Raw genomic sequence first — 10,420 nt, 5'->3', positions numbered from 1 at the left:
CAGCGGGCCAGTTGATGATCAGTGATCTACAGTCTATAGTAGATCTATAGTTTAGCTCATACCTGCCAACAGGTGGGGGGAGGGGGGTGTTCGGGAGTGAGGTCTCTGAATAACACTGTTGAGAACCGGGATAGTATGCTGCAGATTTTGGGCGGCCGCTGCGATCGGGTACTGTACAAAAGTTGGCGACCCGGGGGTGTTTACAGACTGTACCAAAAGGGGGAGGGGGTGAAATTACGGGAGTTTTCCGAGAGAAATAACAAAACGGGATGGTTGCGGGGGATTGGTCTGAAATACAGCAGACTCCCGGGAAAAACAGGAGTGTTGGCAGGTATGGTTTGGATAAACCGCTCATGTTTATGGTAAAGATTAAAATCACAGTCAAATGCATTTAACTTGACGCTCAAAAATGAAAGTTGTAGGCAGCAATTACATTATTTAACCAATAGGTGGCGACAACCAGCCATCAAAAATACACCACTGAATAATTCTTCAAAAAGCAATGAAACATGAAGTTTAATGAGTGAATAACTGAATCATTAGACTAAATATTCATTTAAATATACATTTAACTAAATATACACTTTCTACATTTAGCGTTATCAGCAACAGTAGCTAGTAGGAACAGTGAATTTTTCACAAGGCTGAATATTTCACAGTTTATTTTTATAAATTTAGTTTATTCAGCTGAATATTTCCTCATTTTATTTTTAATAAAAGGACAGCTTCTTAGTTCTGTTTGTTAAAACCAAAAGTGCTGTTTCTGTAATAAATGGAAAGCAAATGACATGTGTCTCTTCCCCTTTATGGCTAATCAGAATAATGGGCCGATCCGTGACTAAAAACTATTATGTGATCTGAACCGTGAGATTTTTGATCCTTTACACCACTAATATTATTTTGCTCTTTTTCTTAGATCACTCAATCTTTATTCCTACATTTCTTAAAGCACTCTCTACATTTTAAATCATTAATTCTTAAAATAAATCCACAACTAACAATAATAAATAAACTATTAAAGCTAAATCTTGTCCTGATTCGACTGCTGGACCGCTCCATGATTGGGAATGGGGGACACATTCGTACGGATGTAATAACTGCATTAAACTTTTATTTTCTACATTAAGTCCTTTGGCAGATGCTTTTGTTAGACCCTCACCATACAAAATAAGATAGAAAAATATGTTATATATAATATATAGGCATCATTTATACTTCTAGGCATTTATTAGGGGGCCCCAGATTACATGCTCCCTTATAAATGGATAAATCCCACCATGCTGACTGGTCACATTAAAAGTAAATGTTATTTGGTATAAGAGCATGGCCAAATTTTTATTATGTTTACTTGCTTTATGAATTACGTATTTAATCATGCACTGCATGACTTTATTTTATCAATACATGCTTATTCCATTATTGATATTTGATTGTAGTGAATGAAAAGTCTTGTTTTCATAATGCTGCTGAATTGTGTGCGCCCTCTGCTGGACATTACAGTAAACGAGGAGGAATATTCTGGCACATTCCCTCACACTGGATAATACGATTGTTTACACAAAGCAACATCATTGACAAAAAAAAAATGAAACAAACATGAAAATATTAGGAAAAATATTAGAAGAATTCTTAAAAAATAGTTGACAATAACACTAAATAGGACATATTAACATGCATTCATTTAAGATGTAAAATTGAACCTGATTTGCACATCATTATTACACAATTGATTTGTCTTTTTTCCTCTCTTTTGTCTTTTGTCTTTGGTTGTAAGTTTTACAAATAATCATTTTGTTATTACATATATTACATCAGATATATTTAAGATACTAGATACTTCATCGAGCTATATTTATGATCTATATTTACATCTACAAACACAAGAAACAAAAGAGGGAAACAGTTAAATAAGAGAAATAAGCAAAACATCAATATAAATATATACAGAAAGTCAAACAGTAATTAAAATAATTAAGTAAATAACAGAAAATCCAAACAGCAATAACTTTAACAATAAGGTTAAATGATCTTTAGAAATAATAAAATAACATGCAATAATAAAATGATAAAAATATAAACTAAACACAAGAAACAAAAGAGAGAGAAAAAGACCAATAACAAAAATAAATAAAGGTCAATAAAAGAAATACAGAAACTCATTTTATTAGAAAGTTAATTTAAAATATGTTTATAATAATAAGTAAATACAGAAATTACTGACAGCAATTAACCTTGACAATAAATCAGGTTAAAGTATCTTAATAAATAATAAAATAACAGATAATATATGCATAAAAAATATCAAAATGATAAAAAAATGTTTAAAATAACTAAATCAGTAATAAAAACTTACTAACAGCAATAACCCTGACAGCAAAACCAGTTAAATGATCTTTATAAATAATACAACAACATGTGTCCTGGCCAAATATCCTCCATTGGCCCTTACTGATCATGACCTCCCCATCCACCGAATTGGCTTCATCACTGTCTCTCCACTCCACCTATAGCTGGTGTGTGGTGAAGCACTGGTGCCGTTGTCCTGTGGCTGCCCTCGCATCATCCAAGTGGATGCTGCACACTGGTGGTGGTGTGGAGAGAATCCACCACCCTCATGATTGTGAAGCGCTTTGGGTGTATGACCATACACATTAAATGTGCTATATAAGTACACACACACACACACACATCAATAATGACCCAAACCAACCGAACTGATCAGTGTTTTTCATTTATTTGGTGACATGTCACAGATGACAGTAAACTTACAGGAGGTTATTTGTGTAATACAAACAAAGCATCGTATGTACATACAGAGACGGCTGCAGGAAAGAAAAATAACCTGAACAAAATAAAAACCCTTTAAAATGAACATGGGCCAAACAAAACGAAAGGAGAACAGCCGAACTGGAAAGCATGAAATGTGAAACGTGACAAACACTGAACAGACAGCAGGAGACGGAGAGTTTGATCCCTGGTTTGGTGATGATAAAAAATAAATAAAATAAAATAAAATAAAATAAAATAAAATAAAATAAAATAAAATAAATAAAGTAAAATAAAATAAAATAAAATAAAATAAAATAAATAAAGTAAAATAAAATTAAATAAAATAAAATAAACAAAAAAATAATTAAATAATTAAATAAATTTAAAAAAACACACACACAAAAAAACGAATAAAATAAAAATAAAACAAACTAAAAATAAAATAAATAGATAAAAATAAATAAATTACATGAAATAAAAAATAAATAAATAAAACAAACAAAAATTTTAATAAATAAATAAAAATAAAATAAAAAATGAATAAAATAAAAAAATAAAACAAACTAAAAATAAAATAAAATAAATAGATGAAAATAAATAAATTACATGAAATAAAAAAATAAATGAATAAAACAAACAAAATTTTTAATAAATAAATAAAAATAAAATAAAACCAAAAATAAATTAATTAAATTAAATTACAAAAAACAGACAAAAAATTTTATAAATAAAAATAAAATAAAACAAACAAATAAATAAATTAAATAAAAATAAATAAAATAAAAAATAAAACAAACCAAAAATTTAATAAAATAAATAAAAATAAAATAATTTTTTTTATTAAATTAAATAAAAAAATAATAAACAAAACAAAACAAATCAAATCAAATCAAATCAAAACAAAACAAATCAAATCAAAACAAATCAAATCAAATCAAAACAAAACAAATCAAAACAAAACAAAACAAAACAAAACAAAACAAAACAAATCAAATCAAATCAAAACAAAACAAAACAAAACAAAACAAATCAAATCAAATCAAATCAAAACAAAACAAAACAAATCAAAACAAAACAAAACAAATCAAATCAAATCAAATCAAAACAAAACAAATCAAAACAAAACAAATCAAATCAAATCAAAACAAACAAAACAAATCAAAACAAAACAAAACAAAACAAAACAAAACAAAACAAAACAAAACAAAACAAAACAAAACAAATCAAATCAAAACAAAACAAAACAAAACAAAACAAAACAAAACAAAACAAAACAAAACAAAACAATGGCAGCTTTGAGCTCCGGGACGAAAAGAATGTAGGACTCACAGTGAGAGCAGATATCCAGTATGGCACATTCACTCCAGACAAAACTCCGCATTCCCGCTGGTAAAGGCACATGGTTTTTTGTATTTTTTTAACTTATTATTTTTTTAGCACACATTCAGACACGTGGGCAGATGGGTGACGCTCTTCTCTGGTACAAAAACAAAAAACACACACCGGTTCTTCATATGTACAGAGGTTGACGCTAATCACGCTAATCTACTCGCAGACTATTTGGCTTTTTAATTCGCAACAGTGGCGGACGAGACGACAGTGTTTATTTCCTGCTACAGTTTCACTACATCTACGCTTTTCCTCAAAGAGAGTAAATATTAAACCAGATGCTCGCTCGCTTTACTGTACACGCTTCAGTTTCGTGATAATATAATAAATTAAGATTTCTCTTTCCTTCAAAATGCAACTCGCGAGCGTATGAAATGCAGGATCCACATACCGTGCTGTTTAAAGTTAAGATTTCAAGTGAAATTGTTCCCGTTGTTTGCTTTGTTTTATTAAAAATAATACATAGTTTGACCTCGTGTGGCAAAATAATCCTTCATAAAACTGATGTCAAATATCCAGTGACACCAGGAAGATTGAACCTTTGAGTTTTTCCTTTAAACGTTTTTCGTATGAACAAAAAAAATGTCTAGGTCATATTTTAGTAGGTCAAAATCATATTTAGATTTTCCAATTTCTCGTTAATATTCATGAAAAATATTTATAGTTTCCAAATTCTCATTACTGTTGTGCATCTCAGATTTATTTTATATCCGTAAACAAATTAATGCAGGCACAAATGTCACCTTATTTTGAAGGAAATGTTTCTCATATTCAAACTCTTACCACCATTGTGCATCTCAGATTTAATTTTATATCAGTATATGAATTAAAGGCGGCACTAATTTCACTTTCACCCTTTATTATGACAGAAAAATGTATAATTTCTGAATTCTTGTTGTTTTTTTGCATCTCAGATTTAATTTTATATCAGTATAAAAATGAAAGGAGGCACCAATTTCACCTTATTTTGAAGGAAATATTTAGCATTTCCAAATTCTCAATGTTGCTGTGCATCTTACATTTATTCCATATCCGTATATAAATTAAAGGTGACACTAATTTCAAATAATTTCCAAATTCTCGTTATTATTGTGCATCTCATATTTATTTTATATCCATATATGAATTAAAGGTGGCACTAATTTTACTTTCACCTTATAGTGAAGGAAATATTTAACATTTCCAAATACTCACCACCATTGTGCATCTCAGAATTTATTTTATATCCGTTTATGAATTAAAGGAGACACTAATTTCACTTTCATCCCTTATTATGGAAGAAATATTTATAATTTCTGAATTCTTGTTATTATTTTGCATCTCAGATTTAATTTTATATCAGTATAAAAATTAAAGGTTTAAAGGAAATATTTAGCATTTCCAAATTCTTGTTATTATTTTGCATCTCAGATTTCTAATATATCTGTATACAAATTAAAGGAGGCACTAATTTCACTTTTACCTTATTTTGAAGGAAACATTTAGATATTAGCAATATTAGAAATATTTAAATATTTAGCATTTCCAAATTCTCAATACTGCTGTGCATCTCACATTTATTTCATATCCATAAACGAATTAAAAGCGGCACTAATTTTACTTTCGCCTTATTTTGAAGGAAATGCTAATAATTTCTGAATTGTTGCTATTATTTTGCATCTCAGATTTAATTTTATATCAGTATACAAAACAAAAGTGGCACTAATTTCACTTTCATTTTTTATTATGAAAGAAATAGTTGTAATTTCCAAATTCGAATTACTATCATGCATCTCAGATTTAATTTTATACCCATATACGAATTAATTTCTCATTATTATTGTGCATCTCAGATTTAATTTTATATCCATATACGAATGAATTTCTCATTATTATTGTGCATCTCAGATTTAATTTTATATCCATATACGAATGAATTTCTCATTATTATTATTATGCATCTCAGATTTAGTTCTATATCAGTGTACAAAATAAAAGTGCGCCTAATTTTACTTTCACCTTTTTTTGAAGGAAATATTAAGCATTTCCAAATTCTTGTTATTATTGTGCATCTTAGATTTCCTATCATAATTTCACTTTCACCTCATCTTGTTGGGATTAAAGGTTAAATAAACGAGTTTTTCTGCACTTCAGGAATGAAAATATAGGCTGAAATGTGCTTATTTTTATATTAAATTAATATCATAACACAACATATCATAAGAATAGGCTTTTTAACCTTTTCTTTCTCCTGATTTTAGGGTAAAATATGACCTACATTTTTTTTATTAACTTATTCTGTGAACCAACTGACTGGCGTCCTCCACTACAGCAGGAGGCGCTCTTTGCGTTTAATATTTGGGTAATTCTTGCAATTCTTTTCATCAGCAGATCAGTAAGTGTATTAAAACTTTGTATTTTAGCATTAGGAAATTCTACTTTAGTATGATAAAGTTTTCATCTCGAAAAAAACGTTTCGTTTAGGTGTTCTGAAATAACATTTTCCAGATTTTAGTTAAAATAATTAAATATTTTCTGATATTCACCCATGTAGTTTGTGAATTGACTGCACGGTGTCCTCCACTGCAGCAGGGGGCGCTCTTTAAGTTTTATATTTAAATGAAAATGTCTTGCCAAAAAAAAGAGCCAATTTCATAATGTCAAGGTTACGTTTCTACATCCTAAAAATCGAAAGAAATTAAAAAATAAAATGCATTAAGACATTTCTGTAGCATTTCGAAGTTCTCATTACCACATGTGTCCGTTATTAAATTCTATTTCAATCGGTACAAAGTAAAGGCAGTAATATGAACACTATCACAAATACTAATAATACAGCATACGTTTTAGATTATAGTAACAACAGTTTCCTCTTCTCTTTTTTTGCAGTCCACTCAATAAGAATTAGGGTTGAAATGTGCTTATTGGTCATGAAAATAATATCATAACTCAAAAAACAGGCAATAAAATGCATATTCTCAATCAAAATATGACCTAGAGATTTTCCGTTTGTATCTCGACTGGCGTCCTCCACCACAGCAGGGGGCGCCGATGTAAAAACATTGTTAAAAATATTACTCCAATAAATTAAAACAACATTTTCGAGGCTGATGATAACTCCTCTTTTTGAAGGACAAAAAGTAAACAGTCATTTCCGAAACATCCCACAATGCACTTCAACCGTATTGCCGTCCTTTTCCCAGGGCTCACAACACTTGATAAAAACGTAGCGAATAAATGTCAGTGTGTCGTGAGCTGATACTGAATGTTTGTGGCGTTACTTGAAGATGAAGTTGAGCAGGACTTGGAGGAAGATGAGGAAGAGGATGATGGCGATGTCTCGATGCGTCAGGAATGAACTTTCCGTTGACGTCTGACTGGCCACGCGACTCCTCAGCGCACTGACGCTCCTGGACGACACAATAAAACCGTTAGCATTTTCGTTTTTTATTATACTAGCAACTATTCATTTGTAGACATTTTTAAAAGAGGGCGGAGCTAAAAATGCCTGTGTGTCAGCATAGTGGCAGATTTAAAAACCGGACTAATGTAATATGCTAATGGGGAAGAGATGGTCACTAGTGGGCGGGGCTTTCCCCCTCTGATGACACGTACAATGGGAGAATGTCAATCAAAGTGCTTTAGTCAGACTGTTTTAATCAAGTGTGATTATAAACAGTTGAATGAATTTATGTTTACCATTAGAGGCTGCAGTTTACCTGTTAATGTCCTCCTGCGTTTGTCGGATGGACTCAATGGCACTTTGGATTTCGCTCAGATCGGTTCCTTTCTTCCTGTGGCGGCTGCTGTGTTTGCTTTTGTGCCCTGAGGGAAAGATCTCCGTTAGTGTTTTGTACATGTGTGTGTGTGATCTGTTATAGTGTGTGCAGTATTTATGTGTGAGTTTGCTTATGTGTGTGTGTAGGGTGGTTTTTGCTTGTGCAAGTGTGTAAGTGTGTGTGTGTGTGTTTGTGTGGTTTTATTTGCGTGCAGTATTTATGTCTCTGTGTGTGTGGTATTTGTTTATGTGTGTGTTTTTGTGGTGTATATGTGCGTGCAGTATTTATTTCTGTGTGTGTGTGTGTGTGTGTGTGTGTGTGGTATTTGTTTATGTGTGTGTTTTTGTGGTGTATATGTGTGTGCAGTATTTATGTCTCTGTGTGTGTGTGTGTGTGTGTGTGGTATTTGTTTATGTGTGTGTTTTTGTGGTGTATATGTGTGTGCAGTATTTATGTCTCTCTCTCTGTGTGTGTGCGTGTGTGTGTGTGTGTGTGTGTGGTATTTGTTTATGTGTGTGTTTGTGTAGTTTTATGTGCGTGCAGCAATTTTTTCTGCGTGTGCGTTGTATTTGTTTATTTGTGTGTGGTGTTTATGCGTGAGTGTGTGTGTGTGGTTTATGTGTGTGTTTGTGTGGTATTTAAGTGTGTGAGGTATTTATGTCAGTGTGTGTGTGTTTGCGCTGTTTTTATGTTTGTTTGTTAATTGTACATGTGTGTGTGGTAATTGTTTATGAGAGTATATGATAATTGGTCATGTGTGTGTGTGTGTGTGTTTTATGTGTTGTTGTTTATGTTTGTGGTGTTTGTTCATTACTGTGAAATGTTTATGTGCGTGTGTGGTGTTTGTGTGTGTGTGTGTGTCATACTCTCGCTGCCTGAAGAGTCCTGTCGGTCTGGCTCTGGAGACGAGCAGCCGCTCTCTGGGCTTTTGGGTTTATCACTCTTATGTTTGCGCTTTGGTCCCGTCACCTGAACAAACACACACATGCAGACAAGAGCACATCAGTTGCACATTTCATGTCTTTACAGTCTATTTTATATGTGTGTATATATATATATATATATCCTTTTTAAAATTACAATTGCCGCTTATTTCATTGCAAATTAAATGTACACATACATGCATTATTATTTTTAAAACCTTAAATAATTTACATGCATATTTAACACACATATGCACCCTGGAGCACATGAGTTACACATTTCATGTATTTACAGTTGAGACAGTCTAATTTATATGTCTGTAATACTTCATTTTTTGATATTGAAAAATTACAAATAAGGTCCAAAATGAAAATAAAAATTATTATATTTATTATCATTTTAAATGCATATTTAATACCTATTTTTATTTATTTACTTGTTTATTTATTTTTCATTTATATGATGCAATTTTAAATTACATTTATTTTTTTAACAAATACAACATTAAATGTAATGTATATATTAGATAGTAATTTATATAGTAATATAGTAATTTATATATAACATATATTAATTTTTATTATAAAAATATATTATATTATATTATATTATATTCATTTATATTATATTATATTATATTATATTATACTATCTTATATTATATTCATTTATATTATATTATATTATATTATATTATATTATATTATATTATATTATATTATACTATATTATATTATATTATTTTCATTTATATTATATTATATTATATTATATTATATTATATTATATTATATTATTTTCATTTATATTATATTCATTTATATTATATTATATTATATTATATTATATTATTTTCATTTATATTATATTATATTATATTATATTATATTATATTATATTATATTATATTATATTATATTATTTTCATTTATATTATATTCATTTATATTATATTATATTATATTATATTATATTATATTATTTTCATTTATATTATATTATATTATATTATTTTCATTTATATTATATTCATTTATATTATATTATATTATATTATATTATATTATATTATATTATATTATATTATATTATTTTCATTTATATTATATTATATTATATTATATTATTTTCATTTATATTATATTATATTATATTATATTATATTATATTATATTATATTATATTATATTATTTTCATTTATATTATATTATATTATATTATATTATTTTCATTTATATTATATTATATTATATTATATTGTATTATTTTCATTTATATTATATTATATTATATTATATTATATTATATTATATTCATTTATATTATATTATATTATATTATATTATATTATATTATATTATTTTCATTTATATTATATTATATTATATTATATTATATTATTTTCATTTATATTATATTATATTATATTATATTATATTATTTTCATTTATATTATATTATATTATATTATATTATTTTCATTTATATTATATTATATTATATTTTATTATTTTCATTTATATTATATTATATTATATTATATTATTTTCATTTATATTATTTTCATTTATATTATTTT

At 28.2% G+C, this 10,420-nt stretch overlaps 1 protein-coding gene across 3 annotated transcripts in view; it reads right to left on the bottom strand.

The window, feature by feature from the left end:
* Nucleotides 1-6,104: 6,104 nt before the first annotated feature.
* Nucleotides 6,105-10,420, bottom strand: part of osbpl8 (oxysterol binding protein-like 8) — a 115,371-nt gene continuing 111,055 nt past the window's right edge. For all 3 annotated transcript variants that reach the window (XM_056456214.1, XM_056456215.1, XM_056456216.1), the window contains 3 exons: nucleotides 8,783-8,885; nucleotides 7,857-7,962; nucleotides 6,105-7,547 (listed from right to left, as the gene is read on the bottom strand). In XM_056456214.1, the coding sequence (XP_056312189.1) occupies nucleotides 7,415-7,547; nucleotides 7,857-7,962; nucleotides 8,783-8,885 (342 nt within the window). In that variant the 3' untranslated portion in view covers nucleotides 6,105-7,414. The remainder of the gene's footprint in view (nucleotides 7,548-7,856; nucleotides 7,963-8,782; nucleotides 8,886-10,420) is intronic.

The sequence above is a fragment of the Danio aesculapii genome, chromosome 4, assembly GCF_903798145.1.
Source record: "Danio aesculapii chromosome 4, fDanAes4.1, whole genome shotgun sequence".
Lineage (NCBI taxonomy): Eukaryota > Metazoa > Chordata > Actinopteri > Cypriniformes > Danionidae > Danio > Danio aesculapii.
The sequence above is the reverse complement of the archived record's forward strand: the minus strand, read 5'-3'. Positions and strand labels throughout refer to the sequence as shown.